The sequence below is a fragment of the Anarhichas minor genome, unplaced genomic scaffold, assembly GCF_050575085.1.
Source record: "Anarhichas minor isolate MPS153535 unplaced genomic scaffold, ASM5057508v1 ptg000028l, whole genome shotgun sequence".
Classification (NCBI taxonomy): domain Eukaryota; kingdom Metazoa; phylum Chordata; class Actinopteri; order Perciformes; family Anarhichadidae; genus Anarhichas; species Anarhichas minor.
Window position 1 is genome coordinate 8,957,501 of NW_027466474.1, and position 25,022 is coordinate 8,982,522.

At 41.6% G+C, this 25,022-nt stretch overlaps 2 protein-coding genes across 7 annotated transcripts in view; both read right to left on the reverse strand.

Moving 5' to 3' along the window:
* Positions 1–13,912, reverse strand: part of fbxw11a (F-box and WD repeat domain containing 11a) — a 17,636-nt gene extending 3,724 nt beyond the window's left edge. For 3 of the 4 annotated variants that reach the window (XR_012957410.1, XM_076103957.1, XM_076103956.1), the window contains exons 1-11: positions 13,756–13,912; positions 9,339–9,407; positions 8,517–8,736; positions 7,850–8,036; positions 7,585–7,675; positions 6,636–6,773; positions 4,099–4,217; positions 2,229–2,478; positions 1,940–2,058; positions 1,575–1,685; positions 1,414–1,492 (exon numbers count right to left, since the gene is read on the reverse strand). Coding sequence is in view for 3 of the 4 variants with exons in the window: in XM_076103957.1 (XP_075960072.1) it covers positions 1,414–1,492; positions 1,575–1,685; positions 1,940–2,058; positions 2,229–2,478; positions 4,099–4,217; positions 6,636–6,773; positions 7,585–7,675; positions 7,850–8,036; positions 8,517–8,736; positions 9,339–9,407; positions 13,756–13,794 (1,422 nt within the window). In the remaining variant the exon portion in view is untranslated. Of the gene's footprint in view, positions 1–1,413; positions 1,493–1,574; positions 1,686–1,939; positions 2,059–2,228; positions 2,479–4,098; positions 4,218–6,635; positions 6,774–7,584; positions 7,676–7,849; positions 8,037–8,516; positions 8,737–9,338; positions 9,408–13,302; positions 13,552–13,755 lie in introns of those variants that run through there. The other variant, XM_076103959.1, reaches the window with a different exon arrangement.
* A 1,412-nt stretch (positions 13,913–15,324) lies between these two features.
* LOC142963232 (eukaryotic peptide chain release factor subunit 1) lies at positions 15,325–22,274 on the reverse strand. Of its 3 annotated transcripts, none has more exons than XM_076103960.1 (11): positions 22,121–22,274; positions 21,642–21,752; positions 20,107–20,282; positions 19,273–19,412; positions 19,012–19,150; positions 18,657–18,847; positions 18,086–18,215; positions 17,796–17,969; positions 17,616–17,680; positions 17,373–17,520; positions 15,325–16,081 (listed from the first exon to the last, which is right to left on the reverse strand). In XM_076103960.1, the coding sequence occupies exons 2-11, from the start codon at positions 21,725–21,727 to the stop codon at positions 15,999–16,001; spliced, it is 1,332 nt and encodes a 443-aa protein (XP_075960075.1). In that variant the 5' UTR covers positions 21,728–21,752; positions 22,121–22,274; the 3' UTR covers positions 15,325–15,998. The 3 variants fall into 3 exon arrangements, with proteins under 3 accessions (XP_075960075.1, XP_075960076.1, XP_075960077.1); XM_076103961.1 differs by having other exon boundaries at positions 22,125–22,268; XM_076103962.1 differs by lacking the exon at positions 22,121–22,274 and adding an exon at positions 21,859–22,068.
* Between the last annotated feature and the right edge of the window lie 2,748 nt (positions 22,275–25,022).

Consider the following 25,022-nt stretch of genomic DNA (forward strand, 5'->3'; position numbering starts at 1 on the left):
TGGCGTCTACCCCATTTAGGTCAATGAGGGTAGAGAAAATATTGGAATATCATCTCTGTATAATGCATTATAATTACACAACAAGACTATTGATAATACACTTAAATCCACAACTTAACATTATATGCATGGTGATGGTAGAGTTGAATGCAGGATTATTGTATTGGAAATAATCAGTTTTAGCTAATTGTACCTAAAACCCTTAAATGAGTCATCTGCTCTAATGATTCTCAAATTAGTCAACAAAATACGCATTAGTAGAAACAATGTGAAATGTTACTGATCGTTAAAACTGAGGTGAAAAAGAAAATAGTGTTTTGAGAGAGAAGGTAGGACTTTGGATATGTTTAATCCTATACAGCTAAGATTTTTAAAGTAATATCCAGAGTACTATGACTCCTTAATGATGTACTATAGTATTAAACTACAACTTTTAGACATACTACACTGACTGTATGACAGACTTTACTATGATTTGTATACGACATGCTATAATATGACTTTTGAGACATACTTTACTGTGACTTTGTATGATTTTTTTTAAATGGCATATTACTATTTTTTATGAATTCCCTTTTATCTTTCTTTAATGTCATATTGTGCTACGACTTTTTTATGTCTATGACGTTCATGGTATGCATTGATATGACTTATTAATGACATACAATATTACTTTTTATATTGCATATTGCTTTACTAAGGGATTGTTATGACATACTATTGTATACTATGACTTTTATGACACAAGATGCTATGGCCTTTTCATGACATACTATATGAAGGCATTTCATCATATAGCATACTATATAATGATATATAATATACTATACCACAATACCATACCTTTTATGGTAAACAGTACCTTTGGTGTTTGTCAAATGTTGTTGCATTACAACCTGGAATTAAAACATTTAATTTGGATGTGTGGATATGTAGTGACCCCCCTTTGCTGTAAAGCCCCAAAATAATATCTGACTACCACTTACCTTCAGAAGTCACATACTAAGTTAAATAAAGTCCAATCTCAGAACAAGATATCGCTTAAAGAAAAAATAAACACGTTTGTCTTTCACATGCTTTTTGGCAGCACCTAGTCTCCCTCCATAACGCAACGCATGAGGATCCCACTCACCCCCGTTAGAACAGACCGGGTGCCGTGTAGGCTGCTGCCCACACTTCAGTGACACAGAGCCGATTATTAATCAATGGAATTTCTACGGTAGCACTCAGACAACTTTATGGGTGTATTTAGCAGGTACGAGGACAAATTTAAATATTAATGTTGATGCTTTTTCAGTCATCAATTACGCGGACTAATTGCGGCAGCTCTTGAGGAAGTGCAGTTTAAGACAACTGTGCATGATCTCCGTCAGTCAGCCATGTTGCCACAGACTAAATCATAAAGGTACTCACCACTAGAGTGCGCAGACATAATGTGCTGGCAGGGGCTCTTGGGTCAAGGGCTGCCTGCAGGTCCCACACCTTGATCTTGCTGCAGAGAGAAATATGAGTCAGCACAACATCAGAAACAAAATGTGTCTCTGTGTACAAAGCTGTGTGTGTGTGAAACTGACCCGTCGTAGGCACCGCTGACAATCCTTTTATTGTCAAAGCGAATGCAACGCACCAGCTCCTCGTGACCTTCCAGCACTCGCAAACATGCCCCACACTCTATGTCCCATAACCTGGAGAAGGAGAAGCCTTAGTACACACATAAGGCAACACACTCGTCCTACACTAACACTATGTTAAACAAGGACATTTGAATACAGATATTATTTTTCTTACTTGCATGAAAAATAAACTGTCAATCCTCTTAATACATTTAGATTATTGTCACATAAACAGTTTTGATTGAAGAGATATTAACAATGTGCATTTTAAATAAAAACACTACATAATATATAAACCATATACATCTTTAATCTCGCACACGTACCGGATTGTGTTGTCAGATGAGCCGCTGACCACCAGACGATCTCTGTACTGTAGACAGGCAATGCCCCTCTTATGACCATTTAGTGTGCGCACAAACTCACAGGTGCTGGTGCTCCATACCTACAAACAGCAACATGGAAGGCTTTGTGACACAATGGCCGGGATTCATACAGCTTACCAAACAACCACTTGGCGGGTTTGAAACTATAGAACAAGTTGGACTTAGTTGAACAGATTAAACTGTAAATGATAAGGTTTATCATAGAAAACACCTCCTTAGCTCTGGTTACCTTTATGGTACGGTCCCCTGAGGCGGACACGATGTATTTGTCATCAAAATCGACCACATTGACGGCAGCCCGGTGTCCCACAAGGACACGACGTAGGCTGATGTCAGTCGGAGAGGCCATGTCCCAGACAGCAATTGAGCGGTCCTTGGAGCAGGTGACCATCAGTCCGTTGGCGAAGCGTAGATGAAGAACTGCCTCGTTGTGGTGGATCAGTGTGTTCAGTACCTCACCTGTTGTCACCTCCCACACCCTACAGAGGATGAGGGGGGGAAAGGAGAAGGATGGAGGAAGAGGAAACAGAAGTAGGGAGAATTGACATGGTGGTGGTATGATGGTGACAGAGAGAGAAAAAGAAAAGGCAGGAAGGAAAAATGGGGATGTGGAATGAGAGGGGAGGGGTGTGAGACAAAGAGGGAGAGAAAAGTGGAAAATGATAGGAAGGAAGGGGTGAGTAGGAAAGAACAATTAGACGAGGACAGAGGGAAGAAAAGAAGGTTGAAGATGGAGAGTGGAAAAGAAATGTAACGGGAAAGGAACAAGAAAAACAATGGAGACAGGAAAGAGAATTATGTTTATTATTTTTACAATGGAGAGGAACAAGAGTTCACACATACTGTCTGAACTGCATGCGTGTGGAACACGCTGGAAAAGCAGACAATAAAACCCACAAAGTGCCTGTCAAGCTGTTGCTAAGGAAGTGAAGTCACGTTTTCCTTGGATACCACCCAACGAGTACGGAGGAAGTAATAAGATAATTAATGTTGAGCTTCTGTGAGCAGCAGCTGTAGGCTGCGTGGGAAATAATCGAAAAGCCGGGGGCAGCAGTAGGTATTTTGGTCATGAGTGTGTTTAAAAATGCACTATAAGCATAAAGTATTTCAAATGACAGACTAGTGTCTACAGCAATAGCACCCTCATTTGAGCACTGCAACGACCTTTTACTTTGTTTTCTTCATTAAAAACACAATTCAAATGATAATGAAATAAAAGATTGTATTTTTATGAATTTAAATAATTGGTAGTTTTAATGATGTATTATAAGCTGTTTATAGCTATTGTAAGCAGGTCATAGTTCACCTCTAATATCTATTTATGTTGTTGTGAAAGTATCTCTGGATTTTACAAGTTTCTCACTAACACTATATTTTACGAGATCACACGTGAACACATCATGATAACGTAATAAAACTACCTTCGCCCAATACTCACTTTCACTGAACAGAGCCTGAACGCATCATAATGTAACCGAACAGAACCTTCGTTCTCCTCGTGTCAGTTTAAACACGGATTGGTTGTTTACAATGTAACATTATCAGAGATCTGCGATAGAAAAGCATAAATGCTGATGTCCTGCTCGCATATTTTACTGAATATTGGTGGATAACGATCGTCAGTAAACTTTATTTCACACTGATGGTTAACGGTAAACTAATTAATCCTCGGTTCACATGTGTCCCGTGAGGGGCGATCCGTACGGGTCAACCGTGGTCCGTTACAGCACTACCACTGATATTGATGTTAATTTATCTTATATTATTAGTGGATAATAATTCCAATAAGAAAGCTGTATTCATTTTGACTTATAACTCGATCGTTAGTTTTTATAATAATACATTTTCTATAAATCTAGTTTATATAAATGGCCGTCTACTCTTTGTGTCCTTATATTGCCTAAGTTAGCAACGGATGAACAGTGTGTTCCAACTGAAAATACGTTAGAAACTATCGATAAACAACTGACGTTTGATCCAGGCATAGTTGTGCAGTAAATCCCCTAAAGTGGTCCAAACCTTCAGCCTAATGAGTAACAGTATTCCCCGGTCCTATTCCAATATACAGTGTTCCCTCTGGAACTATAGGTGTGCTGTACCTGACAGTTGAGTCGGAGGACCCGGTGACGATGACCCTCTCGTCGTACTGAAGACACAACACTGATCCTGTGTGACCGGTCAGTATCTTCAGACACTCCAGAGACTGCTTATCCCAGATCTATCACGAGAAAGGACAGGAGTAGGAAGAGACGGGGGAGAAAGACGAGTGAGACAGAAAAAAAAAAAGAGGAAAAATTAGTGTTTGTGAAAAGGTTGCAGATTTGGGTCATGCTAAGAATGGCCCGTTCTCACAGCAGTGTTCATGCCCCATTTCCCCACCGCTGAGTGTGTCCACTCGGAGCCATTCAGCTCGCGCCTCGGTGTGCGCCAGCCTCCTCCAGGACAATAAGAAGACAAATACGCTCTTTACCTCCCTCCCTCCATCCTCTCCTCCCAGGCCAGACAGATAAGTGGAACACACAACTGGTTTGGAGCTGAGCCCTTTTATCCTGTAATTCACTTGTGTTCGGTCTCAGTGTCTGCTGGTTCAGCTCAGCGCCATAGACAATAAGATGATAAGCCATACTGAGCCAGAGGAAAAGATTCAATTCATAAATACACAAACCCAGGTAGGAGGAACACCACCTCACACACAGCATGCATGTCTATCTCACAGGCAACACTGTTGTACCGCTCAACTGCTGGTGCTTAAACGCACAAATAGGACCAATGTTAATTACTTCTACAGGTCAGTTTGGGGGCGTAGAGCAGCCTGATACATGCCATGTTTTCACAGCCTCATCAGTAGTGGGGAAAAAGTCTGAACCATGTTAAAGTCCCATGTATAAGTGCAGTGGTTGCATTAGACTTTGTGTTGAAGGACAGAGTTGAACAATTTCCATCATAATCTATTATTACACGTCATTTATTTTGTATTATAATAAGACATGGGCTGAAGGCATTTTTTTTAAAAAGGCAAGGTCTACGACTCTTAACAAATACACTTTTTGTCAAATTCACCTCCTCCTGGTCCGCTAGCTGTCCGTTCTGTGCATGCAATGAAAAACTCTCTAACTTTGTATTTTTGTAAGGAGGTGGCCGTTATCATCGGTATCCCGTGTGGGAGACATGTGGAACGATGCAGCATAATGGCCAATAAAGCAAAGACATGTTTTAAATCAGCCGCTTCTAAACAATGCGAGCATAATCAGAGGGATCTGTCTGTATCCGCTCCACATGCTCTATAGGAATGTGTGCACGCGCTCAGCTGAGGTTGTTTCCTTGCAGAGAAGAAGAGTCTTCTTCAGTGTTTGACAAATATTAGAAAAAGTAATTGATGACAAAACCCAGTGAGGGCCTGTGTCCATGTAGCGTTTCTTTCTTCTTTTTTTAAATTGTTCTGAATGAGGAGAGAATGTGTGCGGCCGCCAAGAGAAAAAGTGCTGCGACCAGGGAATGCCTTTCTGCGCTGCTCTGAGCGCGTCTTGTTTTAAAGTCTCTGAACTTTTGAGAAAAGCGCATGTGAAGTCACTGTAGACAATGGAGAAGAAGCTCGTTATGGCCGTGTTTGTCTATCCTGACCTTTATATTTCAGCCAGACACCATCATAATAAAGCGCAAAAAGCCCGTTTGTGGGAGGAGATCGGCCAGGCGTACGCTGAGCGTTGTGTTTTTATCCCCGTACACCTCGTCTCCCAAAGATTGTCCTCATTGCTCTGATGTTATGGCTGCCAGATTGATTAGTGACGAGCTCATCCATACAAAGTATGAAGCCATTACCCTCAGGTTGGTGCTCGTGATGAAAAACAATGTCAAACAAATAGACAGTAGCCCAAATAGATGCAAAGAGACGATGCTGGTCCATCAACCGGTGGTTAGAGTGGCGATACGAAACATAAATAAGCACTCAGAGCGCTTCTTCAATGAAACGCTGGGACTTATTATATAATTTGCTGTTTATTCATCAATCAAGTTATTTATTGTTTTTCATTTTTGTTGTGCAAGAGTGCATTTATGTTTATAGTAAAACAATATATTAACCTTCACTGTGGCATTTTTTGATGAAGCTTACAGTGAAGGTGTCAATACACAGATAATAAATAAGGTCTAATGATTCTTCATCAGTCAGGAATAGGGTGGTTTTGAATAATAACAGCTGATTTGGCCTAATTCTCCTTCACAATAATGTTCAACATAATAACAATCAGGTAGGCAATCTTATTAAAATATGCATAACTTAAGATCAGTGTATATGATGGAATAGTGCATTAGAATGTGACAAAGAACACAACATTTGGGCTTTTACGGGCAAAATGTGTCTCTGGAGGCCCGTAGCTGGCTCATCCATATCCTCTGCTGCTGTGCCACTAGCTTCAATAAACGGACAGTAAGTTTTTGTTTCTATGAGCTCTCTGTGCATCGCACGTGTATAAAGTGTCCACTTAGGCAAAGATGACAGGGGTGATTTCACAGAAGACAGACGGAAATGATATAGTAGTTAGAAAGTTTCGAAAAAGAGCCAATGTGTGGCCAGGCACAGCGGCAAAGGTAACAAAGTGGTCACAGTCTCAGATTGTCCTCGATGTTCAATACACACCTTGATGGAATTGTCCCTAAGGCCACTGATGATCTTGTCATCGTCGTACTGGAGACAGTAAACACCTTTACTATTTTCTGAGCGACACTGAATCCTCTGCAAGTTGTGTCGGCCACATCGCCAATTTGCCTCAATAGTCTGGAGAAAAGAGAGAGAAACAATTAGAAAGACAAACACAGAAGGCCACATTAGAGAGAGAGAGAGAGGCAGTGGAGCTGAGCAGGGAGAGAAGATGGAGGCTAATATGGAATATGATCATGTTTGTGAGATACTATTAGAGTTGTTTCTCTTTTCATGTCATCTCATCTTCAGACTACATCTTCTCCACTAACATCAAAATACATAACATAAACATAACATAAAAACATGTTTTTAACAAAGTATTTTGCCTCATTCCTCATTTAAGCATTTCAAAAAACAACACTTTCAGCAGTGGGGCCAGTATTAAGCAATCTAACACAATAAATTACATTTAGATAACCACAACAACACCAAATCATATTTTCCCCATCTTTTGGGCGATATAAAATATGATGACAGACTTTAAAAAAATGTATTTGAAAAACCTCAAAGATTTGAATATAAAAAAGAAAAGAAAGAAAGACATGTGATATCGCCCTATCCATAACATTACTCCTGTGGACTGCAAAGTTTTGGCGAGTCGGGCTCAACGGGGCTCAGCGGGCGGACGTGTTGTTCCACCAGAAGCTTCTCAAAGTGCACAGTAGAGCGCAGATTCTAAATATCATTTCATACAAACTTAGTTCTGATAGTAAGTTAGTTAAAACCGTCTTAAAAGCGGCAGAAGGAAAAAAACAATCGTCGATCATCCCTGATCTCCGATCAGCACAGGCCTAGATACGGCGTTCTAGCCCTGCAAACTGCAAAGCGACATCTTTAACAGCAGAGGAAACTAATATCTGGTGCAAATGAAAGCTCCGTCTCTTACCTCTATGTCTTGGATGATCTTGGGATAAAGGGAGTGATAGTAGGAGTTGGGTGGGACTTCTGCCGTGCGGTTCTTGAACAAATATTTCTCCCTATGGAGAGAAAAACACAAGAATGAAAACTGCTTTGTACACAGTGGGATTTTCTTAAATCTACAACAGACACTCAAGACCAAACTTCTCTTCCTTTCCTTTATCCTAAATGAAATACCTCAGGATTGCTAAGCCTGTATGTGCGTGTGTAAATGGGTCTATGTCCATTCTCACCACTGGTGTCTCTCGGACAGGCCTTTCCAAAGCGGGTCGGTGCGGACCATCCGTTCGATGAGCTTCTTCCACAACATACCCTCAGAGATGACCCTCTGCCACTCCTTACACACCAGCTCTGCCGAGCACAGCGAGCGTGCATCCAGGAAAGACAGGATGTTCTCCGCTATGTGATCCAAGCCTTGGGCTTAAGGGAGGAAGAAAAGAGGCTGAGCGAGTACTTGCTGAAAACCTACGAGTATTTCATCTGGTCGGTGTATCTGAAACTTGGGGTTCACTATTTCCAAACGTAACTCGTGTTTATTGGTATTTAATTCAAATATTTGCCTTAAAAAAAAAAAAAGAAAGAAAGAAAATGAACAATACAAAAACCTGGGTGGAAATTTTAGGAATGTCATCTGTAGTGCAAACTTTCTGTAGCTTTATCCTCTTTAATGTTGTGTTCATGAGAAGGCCTAATTTACTCTCAACTCCAACTATTGTCTTCATGCAGCAGGACGTAAATAAAAACCACAAAATAATCTCCTTTTTATAAATTCAGGGCATTTTTTCAAGGAAAGCCGTAATAAAATGGAAATGATGAGTCTTATGTGTGCCTAACTCTACACTGCATTCAGGGAAGACGGAGCTCAACCTGAAGTAGTTGTTTTTATATCTATATATGTACCTGGCAGCGCAGTGATGAAGTCCCTCTGCAGCATGGGTTTGAGGTAGGAGTTGATGTGGCCGTGCTGGTAGTGGCACATACGGGAGATCAGGCGCTCGACAAACTCCACCTGGTCGGCCTCCGACCACTGGTCAAACAGGGCGATGCAGTGTTCCTTCTCCTTCTCGTAGTTCCCCTCTGACGGGCGCTTGCGGGACCCCACAACAGGACCATTACTAAGCTGTAAATTATAGAAAAACACCTGTTTGAGTTTGAATCTATTCAATATGGTAGAATACACACAATATCGCCAAAGTTAGTTTTTTCTCTCCATCTTTTAAAACAGTCTGCGAAGAGGATCGAGAGTAGTTACATTGTTTCAGAAGGGATTAAGCTAAAAATCGTTTTCTATTGCCGAAGGTTAAAGCTCATTAAAACACTAGAAGTCTGTGGGTGTATGAGTGGGAAGAAGGAAGAACGGTTCAAATAAATGTTAATGGCACCAGCATTTGTCAACATCAGTGTAAGGGTTTTACTTGAAGGCATGTAGGGAACAGAATATCCATACAAAAATCTGATGTCACAGAATACGCTACGAGTTGTTAGAATCAAAATTAATCACATTTAACATTGTTAAAATTGTGCTTTCTTTAAACAATTGTGAAGCTTTAACTTCAATATCATCAGCCTTTATACGAGCGTTCCCTCCTGATGGAAGATTTAAAAGACAACAATACATACAATACATGCCTTTCCTGACCGTTTGAAATGGCGTGAATGTAAATAAGCTTCACTTTTCACCGAGCTGTGGTCATGGGTACATACAAAAACAGATGCACACACCTTGAGAACTGTGGTCTTCTTTGGCGACAGATCGTCCACGAGGTTCTGCGACTCCATCCCTGACGTGTTCTGTAGAAAAAGGACAAAACAAAAGAGAAAGTGCGGGTTAGTTTTATTCTCTTTGCATCGGTGTAACAGGCACTGTAAGAGCCAGAGAAGCGGTGTGGACAGCGCTGGACACAAGAGTGCCACAAACACAGCCAAGGAAGGGTGTGCACGCACAAACAACCGTGCATACACACACACACACGTATGAAGTGAAAGAAACCAAGAACTGCAACAAAAAGGAATCTATTCGCTTGCTTGTCTGTGATGTGGGCTAAGTAGTCTGGACAGGAAATTAAACTGCAGCATATTGGGTATGTCACTGGCAGCAGCTTAGGCATGACGGCAATGAAACTAAAATCAGATATTGGTCTGACAGCATATACACAAGATAGAAAAAACAGAACACTGGGAGGTAACCGGATCTCACCCATGTCTAGCTTCACGTAGATCCCTTACAAGTGCATTACTAATGAGCTAGAGACGTAATAACAACATAATAACAGGGTTATAGCAAAATGCACTTAATGACAGTAATAGAGTGAGATGCTGACCATGTAACCTGGCTCTTAACACTTAAACAATAAAAATAACTTATGAATAAATGATAAATAGCAGGTTCTTTATAGCATATACACTTCTCTGGGAGTCATGGACAGTCAGGCAGCAAAAATCAACCAACAAGGAGACCCGCTATGATCTTAGGGGGCTTCAAGTTTAATGCTTTTTGTTGTGACTGACGATACGCCGGATGTTAGGAGACCACCTTGAACCAACATGACTGCACACCGTTTCCTCAAACAAACATATTCCTGAAGTACAAAGACCAAAGGATACACTGCAAACTCTCTGCAAATGATCAGAAAGAGCTCAACAAGAGCACATCTATATATGAAACACATCAAAAAGGGACGGATACATAATTGCTTTTATTTGCACTCTTAAGTTCTGAAAAATAGATATTTCCTCTTTGCAGATATGTTCAACTTATTTGGGGGAAATGGGACGCAGATGTCCTTTTACCTGGGAGAGGATCAAGGCTCTGGTGACTGAGCCACGGTCAAAGTCTTTGAAAACAGCTGAAAAGCTGGAATAGAGGCATGTGTATTTATTTTACTAGCCTGTCCGTTACTGCTTCTCAAGAGACACACGGGTTGCCATTGGCGGGCCGAACCTGGGGCATATTTTAAAAACAGGATAACTATTTATCTGGCTATTCTTCCTAAAGTAAAACCCAAAACTCTTCCATGTTTTGATCAGTGTAGTTCTCCATTTAACTTTGTGAAGCTGCGACTTGTGGAGGGCAAAGCCAACACAGAACACCAGTGGTTGGCCCCAACACAACCAGACAAAACGGTCAAGTACCAGGAACCAAAGCAGACGGGACAAGAAGCCAGAATGGGCTTGCTGGTGTTGATGATCATGCAGAGCAGAAGAGAAGGAAGGAGAAATAAAAAACAGACAGACCAGGTTTGGCCAGGCAGGCAGGCAAGCAAGCATGTAGCCTCTCAGAGCTTGAAGGTAGACCCCCCCCCCCCACCTCGGGCCTCACATCTCCAGGTAGAAGGCAAGAAAATGCTACTCCTCATTGTGGGGTTATTCTCTGGTACCCACTGCGTCCATCCTCCACTCACATTAGATTACTTTGGAAATAGTCTACTAAAAGCCATGGCACAATCACTTTTTGATCCTAATTTAGGTGCAAGAACTGTGATTTGAAATGATTACAAGGAATTAAATTACAGTTTATAAAGCTAGGAAATGCTGTGTCAAGCAGAGAGAGTTTGAGGACACACCAGAGAAGAACCTGAGAGCAGTGTGCTTCAAACAGAGAGGAAAGGACAACGGAAGGTGAGGAGGTAGGAGGGTGAGGGGGTGAACGGGCGCTGTCTGCACCAAGGTGGTATGAGGAGTCGTGTGGAGTGGGCAAAGAAAAGTGAAGGGTGAGTAGATGGCAAGGGAGGAAGGGAAGGGAGAGGAGGAGGAGCAGCAGAATTAAGAGGAGAGAGGCAGAACCTGGTTGTGAGCCCGGGTGGAGGGGATGCTCTGCAGGCACCTGAGTGCACACAAACTCTCAGCCACCGAGGAGCAGCCCAGCCAGAGAGAGCGAGGCACAGAGCACTGTGTGAAAGAGAGAGGAAGGGAGGAGGAGAACGTAGTGGACAGGGTGAGGGAGGAAGAGAAAGGGGAGAGCAAGAGACCAGAGATGGGAAGTAAAGGAAAAGAGGAGGGAGGTTGATGAGGGAAGTTGGGGAGGAGGAAACCAAAGGAGATGAGTGAATGGATGGATCAATGAATGGGTATATGGATGGAAGTGGTGAGGAATTGGTGAGGAACACGACAGGTGGGAGTGCGGGAAAGTGTTGGGAATATCAAAATAATGGAAAAATTAATAATCAAGGTTTGGGTTGAAATTGAGAGGAGATAGGTGTGTAACCATCAAAAAGGTGAGGAGAGAAGAGGGGAGGAGGTGGGGGATAGTAAGGGGAAAAACCAGTATTAGAGCTACACACACATTGGCACAGTGAGCGCAGGAACACACACTCCTTCACACACATGATGCAGATAAACATACACACAGGAGCATTATTAAACATGAACTGGGTGGGGAGGTAGAGGAGAGGGAGGGGCAATGGGAGTAATTGTCAATATTGTCACTCTTGTTTTGACAGAAACGCCACCCACTGCCATCCCCACTCTCATGAGCGGTTAGTGAATAACACTGGGACAAAAATACACAGACACAACACAGACAAAATGTTTTGTAGATTAAGATTACGACCCCCCAAAACCCTGCACACATGTATATCTCCTCGATTAAATATGTGTACTCATTCTTCAGGGAGAAGAAAGAGAGATGATGTATAAACTTAGTATTTCTGTTGGTCTTGTCAGATATATTACTTTTAACGTTATATCAACACTAATAATCTATTTTCTTATTCCTTGACAGAGGAAGCACTTGGGTACGATTCTGTTTTCAGTGTTTCTAATCATTCATTTTAACTTTTAGGATAAAATAAAAAATAAACAACCAATGGAACATTAGGAAAGGAACGTATCTGTTACATTGTATCATTTTTGTGTCCGTCTGTCGGCATTCTGTCTACTAGTTTGACTCTTTACAGGCATTTCATTTCTCTCAACGATGGTTATTCAGGGTCTATAAACGTCTGTAGTAAGTGTGGATAGCACCATTTTAACAACAATAGGCACAAACTGCTTACTCAAGACGTCTGGTTTACGTCCACATAATCTACTAAACAATCCAAGATATTAACGTTACTTTCTAGGCCTGACTTGCTGTGTCAATAGCAAATATTGGCAATTGGTTCACTTGTTAAATACACTGTGCAGTATTTCAGATATGGAGTACGAGTGAGAGACTACCCGTGTGCAAGTTCATTCACAATACACATTTGTTCCTTATCTTAATTGGAGTCTTCCCTGAGACCACTTTGACCCCTGTAATGTTAATGTTGGCTATTACTAAGCTAACGTTAGCCTAGCGGGCTATCTTATCAAGAAAGCTAATAATTTCTCAAGAAAACGATGCTACTTGTTGGCCAAATCTGACAAGTCTATCGAGGAAATTGACATTATGACGACAGTCCGTGTTTCTGGTTACCCAAAAGAGCTTTTCGCCAACCTGCCCGAGTGACTGTTTTTGTATGGTAATGCTGTCAAGTACACCTAGCATGCTAGCTTTTAAGCTAATTGCTACCTCGCTAATCGTGGTAACGCTATGTGAATGAAAAAGCAACACACTTCCTTCTACGCACTTTGAAAATATAAACAGAGAACCAGCGCGTTATTACGATTTTAGCAACACTCCATTATACCATTAAACATAGTCGACTGTTCCACACAGCTATTAACATGTAGGTAGCCTTAACATAAACTACATACGACAACATACCCGTAAAATTACGTGGTTCATCGCCTCCTAGCCTGTGTTAGCTGGATAGCTAAGTCTCAAACAGGGCCCAGTTAAAGTGGCGCAGCGTCACCGCAGTGATCGCTACCCCGACAATCCTCGGCTGTCTTCGGCCGACGACCGAACACAACCTTTTAATTCCCCCGCTGTTCACCGGTGTTTATCCCAAACAACACACGTTGTATCGGACGTAGAAGTAAAGGTCCTGGCTATTAATCCGGGCGATATGAGGAGCATTCTTAAGTAAAAGGTATCGATAATTTCAGGCCCTCCCTCTGTTTTCTGGTCCCCCCTCCTTTCTCCTCCAGCTCTCCCCGACGAGCCGCTTCAGTCCCATTCCTGCCGTCGAATCGGGCCTCGGCGCTTCTTCCCCCACTATAAGAGTGATAATGAACACTTTGGATGTTCCGGATGCCATAAGGAAAATAATCTTACCATCAATTCCAACGTTTTGTCCTCCATCTCCGGCTCCATGTTGACGATCCCCCCCGAAACTCGCTCTGAAAATGGAAACCCAGCCCTGCGTCGGCGGCCCGCAAATGCAGAGACGTCATTCACTTCGCTCAACCACACAGCTTTGGTGGGGCAGTGTCAAAAGGGTGGGTGGGGGGGGGGGGGAATGGTGACGCCCATTGCAATGAAAAAAACGCGCTGATTGGACAGATTTTGTCAAAAGGGGAGTGATTTGATAGCTTTACTTTTTATTGATTGGCTCACCGTGCTACCAAGGCTTCCCCGGTGACTCCCCCAAACAAAAGGGCAAATGGATGAAGATGCTGTTGCCATCCTGAAGAGGAATACACTAAGGCAAAATCAATCATCCGCATAGCTTTGCTATAAGATGCTGCAGGATGTTAGCTATATTAATGTCGTGTCATTACATGAGATGGTAATTTAAATCCGGCTCCGTAAAACAGCAACAGAAGTGATGCAAGGATTCAAGGTTAGGTTTCTCTATAGCTGTGTGATAACATGGGCAAATACAATTTTGAGAAGAAGTTTGGGTTGTTTTAGTTAATTTTTCATTATTAAATCCACACAGGATTAAATGAGAGGGATAACGGGTGACAAGAGTTACACCAAAGTCGTCCAGCAAAAAGCGGATACAGGATAACTTTGAGTAAAACATGGAACTGTGTGAACATGGAACGATTTCAGATGTTAATCAACAAAGTAAGTAATCCAACTTCAGTTTCCGTTACCCTTTAGCTCACACTAAAGAAACATGGCTGGTCAATTGAGTGTTAATGCTAGAAATATTCAAATCCCATTCTCAGAACTGGGCAAGTTTTAAGGCTGTGATGTGCAGGATGTTTTGTTTCCTCCAAGAACTCATTGACTCAAGCTCCTTAATACAGTTTTACCTCAAGAGCTCATCTTGTGAATCAGACTCATTTTTTTTTTTTTTTTTATGAGAATGGATGAGTTTTTGGTGTATTCAACGAGGTCATTCTTTAACAACTCCTTGGGTCGTTCCGTCTTCACAGTGTTATGAATGAAAATCCAATAGAAGCAAGCCAATGCCAAACCTCATTTTCTAGACCAACATATCACATTTAAAATCGCATCAACAAGAATGCATTAACACATGCACTTTTTGAATGAATTTCTGATCATAGCGATGTCACAGATTAATTCACAATAGCAATTAAACATTTCACAGCTGGAATTTTGTAATTGGGACTCAGATGGTTGAAAATGTTAGGTTAACTCCAAGCGGATCCCATCACCTTATGTCAAGGTATACAATACCACGAGATCAAACAGATCTAATACTTTTGCTTTCTGCAATTCAAAATTAATCAAATTTCAACATAAGGAGGTGGATCCTGATGAAACAAATCGACAAAAGAATCCCCTAAAAGCAGTCATGTATACTTTTAAAAACACACAGGACTATTCAAATTCTTCATTTAAAGTCAGAAAAGCAAAGACAGGTTCTGCCTTCCCAGGAAGAGGAAATGCAGCACAAGATTGAGACCACAGCAGATGAGGAGGTAGCAATGGTTTTCAGCAGTTCAAATTTAATACTTTGTCCCCCTTTCTCTACAGAAACCCAGGTAAAAAAAATCCCCCACTCTCATAAAATACAACAGCAGCAGTTACCAGTAAAAAAATGAAATGCAAAAAAGGAAAAAAAATAAAATAAAGAGAGAAAGCGTTGAAGGGAGGAGAGAGAGAGAGAGAGGGAGAGAGAGAGGGTAGGGACACGATGAGGCAAGAAAGGAAAATATATTTTCTATATATGAGAAGTGAGCCCAAAGTTCTTCTTCAGACCGGGTTCGGGGCAACGAGGAATCTGGGAACTTGCTGTTGTGTTCATTCAAAATGGAGGGGAGGAGAGAAAAAAAAATGAACAAAATGAGTCGAGTCCAATCCAACTAGGGGAAGGAACCAGCACTCTAAGGCAGGGATTTATTCAGGAAGGGTTTTCTCCCTCTCTGGATGAAAGAAAATCTTACTCCTCTTCAGCCTGTGTGATGTTGTTTTGTTGTGTGTACAGATGAAATGTATGCACAAGTTTGTGTATGCAACAGGTAAATTGGAAGGTGTGTCTGTCATATATGGGCAACACGGTTGCGCCTCTCACTTGCTGCAAGAGAGGTGGCATTTTTCTTTCCTCATTTCTTCATTCATTCCTTTGCTTTTCTTTTTTTCTCCAATCAGTCCCCGACTACCTAGTAGTCATCCAAATCAAAGAACTCATCGTCCTCTCCTTGGTACTCCATGCCCTGGAAATCCACCCTGTACCGCAAGATACCTGAGGAACACAAACATGACAAAGGTGATATGATGGCTGACCGGCTTATGTCATGTTTGATTACATCGTGGCAGCATTAAAAGGAAGAATTTGTATTAGGATAAACTAATCCTGCTTAGCTATTCGGGTGGCAGCATTTGTATCCAAAAAAGCATGAAATCCTCTTTTTCTTTTAAGTACTACTTGCTGAATAAAAAAGGAAAACATACAATATAGGTTTAGGAGGAAATGTACAGTGAACTAGCACACACACACACACACACACTAGAGGTGGAACGGACCATTGTCGATCTGTGATCCGTACGGATCGCTCCTCACGGGTCGGCCCGCATGTGAACTGCTGAGTATTTACCCAGTTTTACGTTAGCCGTAAACGAAGGTTCCGTTCAATCACATTGTGATGCGTTCAGGCTCTGCTCCGTGAAAATGAGTACTGGGCGAAAGTAAATTATAACATTATCATGTGTTGTTCACATGTAATCTCGTAAAATGTAGTGTTGGGAAGAAACTTGAATAAATAGTTGTTTGAAGCAACAACATAAATAAATATTAAAGACTAGAACTGTTTACACAAGCTCACAGCAGCTTATAATACATCATTAAAGCTACCAATGACAAGATTTGTTTTAATCCATAAAAACACAATATTTAATTTCCTTATCATTTGAATTGTGTTTTTATGACTAAAAAAAATAAATAAAATAGATGACTAACAAAGTAAAAAGATAACTTTTAGAATTTTGTAAACCAGCTTCTATAATCAAACAAAGGGATCTGTATCTGCCAATACGGATCATCAATGATCAGTAATTAGTATTGGCGGCAAAATAACGTGATCAGGGATCTCTAAAAGTTATATTTGCTCCCTTTTTCTTTTGTGCTGATCCGATCCGTGAGTTTTATGATCCGTTAAACCACTAACACACACACACTTATTTTCACAAAAGTGGAAATGGCATCTTTTAAGCCAGATTAGTCCTAGCCATAACCCACTATGTATATGTTATAGTAGTGTTATAGTGAGTTCACGGAGCTAAGCCAATTATTATTATTAGCCTGTGAAATTTTTGCAATCATATGGCCCAGGCTATCAATGTCCCGATTGTTGCTGACTTCAGCATGAAATGAACTTCGGTAGAGCAGCTTAAGCGGCCACGTGGCCGATTATAGAAAGGCTTGTTTCTTACACTATTCGAGGTTACACATCTTCTCAGTAGATCACAGAAAAATATACCAACTGAACTACATATATCCTTCAATCATCTCAAGTCGTAAACAACCGTGTGCTCACCCCCGATGCCTCCAAAGCCCTTGACGAACTGGGAGCCTTCCTGGCTCTTGTCTGTGACTATCTCCAGCGTGGCTCCAAATTTCTTGTAGTTGTTAGCGAACCACTCCAGCAGTGGCATGCTCTCGAGCAGCTCATGTTCCTGCCCCGTCTACAAACACAATCAAGAGTCAGGAAAAGCATGGCATGATGGGTAAAGGGTCCAACTTAATTCACAGGGATCCGCCCTCTCTTTGAAGTGCTCACCTCCTTGTCTGTGAAGTGTGACTTGTCTTTCTCCTGCTCTGGCGTCAAGTACAAAGTCTTCTCATCTGAAAACCAAGGGAGAGACATGAAGATCATAGCATAAAGCATAATATTTATATTTAGTTTCAATATATTCCTGTTTCTCAGCAGTGGTAGATGTGATATGTGTGGTCTGTGTACCGTTCTCTAATCCGTTGCTCTCTGCCCCATGTACACGTAGAATGTAACGCATGGTGTCTAAGTTTTCGTAGACTATGAGGATCTCCACTGCTCCCATCTCCAGGGCTTTGAGTGTGTCCTCCACACCAAAACAGTACTTCCCCGTGTCCTGGCTGATCTCATCAAAGTACCTTCCTGTAGAGAGGGACAACCATTAAGAAAGTCTCTACTACAACATGGTATAGATATTTTCATAAGCTGTCACTGGAGACACCTAAAAACCGTTCCAATGTGTCACTAGGACGACTCACCTATGAGCTTCTTCTCCTGGATGAACTTGACATTAGAGAGAACCTCCGCTGAGAGCTCAATGGCCTGGTTGAAACCATTCTCTCCTCCGTATGAGATGTCCACCAGCTTTAAAACCTTGGCCTGTAACCTCTGTAGAAAACAGACACACACACACACACACACACACACAGGTTAAACACACTATAGAATAATCCACACACAGGCGTAACATGATACAAGAATACAAAGAGGATTTGGAAGACAGTCCTTTACCTACAGCATGCACAAACTATGTCATTCTTCACACTTTGCTAAATTAAATGTATATAATGTTCTTATGAGTGTATTCAGAATATCTATTTTTAGTGTGAATGCTAATGTGAATGTACCCATATCACAATTTTAAGTTTAGAAAGATAGAGCTGCCTTGACTTAAGATCTTAGTTGATTTAATTTTTTGGCATCCTTTACCCACAGTGAACTGAGATTCTAAATTTTTTAGCCATCTAGTTTCTGAATTGTTTCAGATTCAAATCAATTAATTATTGATATATGACACAGTAAAAACTAACTAAGAACACACAGACTTACTGGGTCGAACATGTCCGACTGGCTGAGCTCAGTCTTGAAGTCAGCAGAGCCAGCTAAGACCATTCCTGCCACATTAACTTTGTCGTTGGACACAAAGAGCTGGACCGCTGTCTCGGCCACCTTTCTCACATAGTTGTGTCTCTTCTCCATTCTGAGACGAGCAAAACGTAGAGCAGACTGTCCTCCTCTGCCTGAAAGAAAGATCGAGAATAAATGACACAATCTTTACAATGTTTCTCTACAGCCACAATTAAGAGTCACAAACTACTACTGAGTAATAAATTATCTAATGAAGCCTGCTGTGTAGTTAAAAATATCAAAAGTTCAGTGTTTTGTGAGTATTGTAGGTCAGTACCGTGCTTCTTGGGTAGGTCCACAGTGAACTTGTGCAGCACCTCCCTGGTGTTGCCCTGCAGTGTGCCAAACAGCGCCCCACTACCGTCGATCACAATAAAGCCAAATTTACTGTCGTCGGAGAGCAGGGCCGTCAATGCCTGTGTTAGGGGAAAGTTAGAAAAGAATGGATAATGAGAATGTGACAGAACGCAAGTGTGATATAGATACGTTTACTAGTTTGAATCATTTGCAGACACAGAAACCAAGCGAAAGCTCTCACCTCGGTGTGGAACTTGTTGTCGCAGAGGTACAGGGAGGTGTTAATTGGCTTAAAAGGCTCAAAGTCTATATTGACTTTCTTTTCCTTGCCTTCTTCTGTCACAATGGTGCCACAGTACACAACCAAACCATTGGGTGGCACTGGCAAGACACAAAGGTCAGAGGATACATAAGACAAACAGTTTTTTGTAAGGATTAACTAACAATGTAGAGTTTCTAGAGGGGTGGCCAGCCTCATCACGCTCTCTCAGATATGTCACTGCACTTGTTCCACTCGAGGTTCTGAAATGCCACAACATACGGTGACAAAATGTGTAAAGTTTTTTCCCTGGAATGTTTTTCTATTACGTGACGTATACACTGAACCGATGGGTAATGCACACCTTTCTCTCATGCTTACAGAACCTATTTTACAATTCAATGCTATTATCGCCACATCTCATGCTAGAAACATTGCCCTTTCATTTACAAGGGGATCAGAAGCTGCATGGAGGTGAATATTATGACATACTTACACATGAGAAAATGCTTAAGATATTGGACGACTACATTTATACAATTCCAGTTAAGTCTAGAACCACTGTACCTGACAACATGTTCATGTGTATTAATCTGACCCTCTGTAATCGATGATTAGTTAGTAGTTTTTGTCACAGCCACAGAAACTATATCTTTGCATCAGTGACATGACTAAATGTCAATGAAACACTAGATCTGATTATCTATTTTTTTTAAACATCCTGACAGGAGTTAATTCTCGACAGCTGCCCCGACAAAAGTAACTCTCACATGGAAGTCTGCAGGATTTTATTTGGGTTTTCATTGTAACACATACCCTTGTTGTAGAGTTTTAGTCTTTGCTGTACAGAGGTGATGGCCCCAAGTACAGAGAGCCTGTTGACTCGGCTCTTAATGTTGGAAGCGGTGCCAAACTCATCAGCTAACATCTTGGCCACTCTAGATATCTGGTCCTTGGGAGGGATGATCAGTGAGATCATACTGGTGCCATTACTAGAAAGAGAGCAATGATTTAATGTTAGTGCTTACATTAACACTCATGGCATGCATACACACACGATGGTACGGGATGCAGTGTCTAACAACTCACTATAAACACAAGTGCTTTACCAGTGAGAGATTAACAGCATAAGCACCACAAACAATGTAATTCATATTATGTTACAATGACAATGCTTATAGATAGTATGGATAACACTGAACTTTAATCTGTTTGCTTTATTACCTTTACGATAACACAGCCTGTTGCTCTCATAATTTTGTAAAACACACAACCTTCCCTTGCAAAATATCACCTTGACAAGGTCTGAAAGGTTGAGGGACAAACACGATGGGCTTTCAGTCACACAGTGGACAATATCTGCCCTTGAAGCCGAGGAATCTATCAGTCCGACTACTCCACACTCTCCTTTCACTGCCAGTCAAAAGACAAAGCTTAACCAGTACAGGCTGACACTGCACACACAGGCAGGTAGCAGCAGCTGGATGAATGTGGGGCAAACGGTCAACTGTGCGTGTGTGTGTGTGTGAGAGACATGGCAGGCGGTGGAGCATAGGACAGCAGATTCTGCGCAACACTAGACGACAAGCTGTCGCAGAGCAAGCTACCAGCAAGTGTAGCTATACCCACATTTACATGTCGTGTTTGATTATTCAAGAAGGCCACAGTGTCCCTACCGGCAAGCAACTGGTCGGAAATTATTTACAACTGACGATTTTGTAGCCAGTAAAGCTTTAGGGAAACGCTTACCAACCCGCCTGACATGTGGTACCTAACATATTGAGAGTCTTTGGGGAAATAAGGTCTGTCATATAATCAACGTTTAAAAGTTTAGGCAAACGTCATTTGAAGTTAGGGAACGAGTCTATCGAAAAATGTACAACAGTAAGCTAGCCGGCCCTCGTCTCTCATCAACGTGCTTTCTTGTTAAAAGACACCCATGGCGGCCTCTTTCCAGATATGACGTCTATTAGCAGGTCTCATTAGCGACACAGCGAAAAAATTGCTGTGACTAGTTTTAAACGCTTTGCATGACTTATGGCAACATTCTCCGTAATGTCGTACACGACACAGACAACGCGACGCATTTATTCTTCCATATTAACACAACGTGTCCAACCTCCTAGGCGGGCTAAATGCGACAGTAGTTAGGGTTTAGCATTTAGCAAGCTAGCAGCAAGCGCTATGGTAAGCTAAGTTAGCAATGCTAAGTTAGCAATGCTAAGCTACCCCTCCCAAACTCGGCCCCACTTGTCCGATCTCCAGCTGTTGCGGCGGTCAACACTCGCACCATCACCACGCACAGTTGGCCCCGTGACCGCATTGGCTCACCGCTCAAATAAATCCCTTACCCACGGGCAGCTTCCAAACTTTTGATCAGCTTCTTGATTTTCCATATCTCCACGTTCCTGTCCGCCGCGCTGGGGTCGTCCGCCATCTTTCTGCTGTAATCGCTTCAGCACCTGAAAAGAAAAACATATGTGTAAACCGCCTAGTAAAGATATTGGCCAATATTTACTGTCTTAGTAGGTTGGCAAAATATTTGCCCTAACCGGCTGGACTAGGTACCTCTCCGACCTAGTGGCGCGGTGTCCGTTAAGGCACCTGACCAGTACTGGCTACTGGGCTGACCGTGAGGAAAATACTCTAAACCGGACTGTTTCTCTCAGTTTAGAGCGCGGAGAATAACGGGCCTACTTCTGCCAGGCCCTAGCGTCCCCCCTGTTCTTATCTAATACGACCTACTTTCCCCTGTTCTCCTGGAAAACAACTGTCCGCTTTTCAGGCGTTGCGTATATATCGATTTTAAAAAAAGGAACAGGTACGGTACCTGCCTCGGACAACGCCGCTCCGCTATCTGTCCGCTGCGCTACGTCGAGTCGGTGGTCCGAGGAGTGACGTTGCCTTCCAGACCGGTTTTTCTCTCTCCTCCACACGCTGCGCGTGGTGCTAACGGCAGGGCTCACATGTGGGAGGTGGTTTGAATTGTGGCGTTCACTTCCTGGAAACCACATAGAAACCAATAACATCTCTTGGCTAGTACGTCAATCATACAATTTAGACAACGATTGGACGGAAGCTAAAACAAACGTCATCGAATATGGGTGGGCGTCATTCGCTGTGGATCATGGGATTTGTAGTTAGAGAGATGTGACGCGAAGACTTCTGTTGAATTAACAGGTTGTGCAAAACTGGCATAGACATTTTTTACAGTTACTTCCATTAGAGTTTGTACTTTCAGCTTAAGGCTTCAGAGTGCCTTTATAGCCTATGTATTACATTGTCATCAGCGTACTACATTATGTGACAGCTTTCCATATATTTAATGTGAAGAGCGACATCTGCTGGCCACTTTAAAAACGTCTTTGCCAGATAAACTCAACTCACATCAACGGTTGTCTTTTTTTCTTTCTTACACTCTTTGAAAAAGTAATTTTTCGGCAAATTCCACCTAATTCCAGAACATTATTATAGAAAAAATACAGAAGCAAACATTGTGTGGCAAACAACATTTATTTATCTTGCTAGGGTCCTTAGATAATGGTTTTACTATTTCACCTTGTTTCGCACAATCTTTTGACAAACCAAACACTTATACCAACTCTCCCTGGGGTTACACACGGTCAAATGGGAGACATCTTTGGCCTTCAAAACCCAGCAGTGGGTAAACGAAGGACAGGATAATTAACTGCAGGGACTCCGTTTTCTGACATTTTCAGCAGTAGATGGTCTCATGATAATTGAATTGGAGTAAAAACATTACAGCAGGAGTCACGTTTTGATGCTATTAGTCATTATGATTCATGTTCTTCTCAAAACTGAACTCTACAACCCACCCACCTTACTATACCATATTGTGTGATGCAACAGGTGTCTTGAATGTTACACATATGTGCATTTTCCTTTATATATCTAGATCAGCAGGGGTCAGCAATACCTGTAGCCTGTGAGTGTTACGGAAATGTTAGCTTCCAAAATGCTAAGTGGGCTCTTTCAATCCAGAGAAAGTTCAGCTGTCCAATTAGCGTGACTGGCGGTGTTGAAGACTTAAAAGAAAAAAGAAATATAGCAATGTTTCAAGCCAGGCCGCTCAGTAATGCAGTTACCTTCTGTTGTTGAGGTTGATGATGCAGATGCAAATTATTTGGTGAGATGTTGGGTGAGCTTTGTGTAAGCCTGAGATTGCAGTGTGAGTGCTGTGTAATATAGTGTTCTTATTAAGAGGTGTAGGTCACTACACAGGCAGCAATTACTGCGCCTTCTGTAGATATGGTTTGTCCTTTTTACTTAATGTTTTGTGTACAATGACATTTGGTTACAGGAGAAACAAGTAATACATTGTGACAGAAAAAAAGCATTAAGTACAGACTTTGAACTCTTTGAAAATAGAAAATATAACACGAATATTTTCAACTAATATGTCTCTGTTCAGTGTTACATGTTAATCTTTAGAATGCATGGTATATATGTTGTGGTTGTCTGATCTGATTAAAATTAAGAAGCAAATGTGGGTATTTGGTTTCCTTCTCGTCAATTTGTCAGGAGTGTAGAAATATGCGAGCACTCTGAACATCAAAAGCGTATTGTATTTCTAATGATCAAGTAGGCCTTGAGGTCTGATGTGTCACTTTTCCTGATATGTTCATGTTGCATTTTTCAGTAAGTATGTTAGGTATGGTATGACACTAAGTCTGGCATGTTTTCCTCTTCAATGGAAGATCTACACAGAAGCAACCTGCATTTTCCCATTTTCATGGAGCAGTGGAAGAATACTATGACCTATACACATTTACGCCACTAGATGGCAGCATTGATTTAAGGACAAATGAATGGCTTCTTCAGTGTCTGGCTTGTTTTCATTAGTTGATGAAGGAGCATCGTATCCCTGGAGCTTCTGTTTTTTTGCATCGCTCATTGGGACACTCATAAGTCAGGTCTTGTTGTGTATTTGTTGTAGTAATTGTGGAATGCAGTTTATTAGGTTGCCATATGCTGGATATTAGTCAGTGTCTTTAGTGAATTGTGATTGTTTCTATCAGAACAAACATCTGTTCGTGGATGAAGCAACAAGCCCAAGAAGGATCTCTGTTGTATTACCCATCTCTGATGAACTGGGGGAGTGGGAGGAGGTGGTTGGAGCTTCTGTCTGGATCTGACACTCACAGGATAGCTTTATCATTAGTGAAAAAGTGATATAGCAGTTTGTGCAACCGACTGCCTCCAAAATTGGCCAGCACCGGTATCGGTGCCAATATATCACCATCTGTCGACCATCAGAGCTGTAATGATCTGTCGTTTGGAAATGAATGGTGCTCGCTGTACTGTGGATGGGAGCTGTCCTGGCCAGGGCCGCTATTCCTCATTTCACCTGGTCGTCACACATGAGTATTCAGATGAGCAGAGAAGGTTGACAGGTTGTGCAATCCTCAGCATTCCAAAGGGCTAAATAAGATGCTGGCAAGGAATATAATCAGCATAAGGGGTTAAATCTAGGGTTTCAACCCCTTTCGGATCCAAAGTATTCTCACGATCCCAGCAGTTAGAGAGATGTTTAGTTGTTGTGTAAATTTGATTAAGTTATAATTTAGTGTTCTGTTTTCAAGTGCTTTGAGAGAGCTTCAAGAATCCTATAGGCCTACATTGAAACAACAATATTTAAAACCTATTTAGTGTTTATTGATTGAAAATACAACAAATAAACCAACAAATCACAAATCATGAATGTCAAGTTA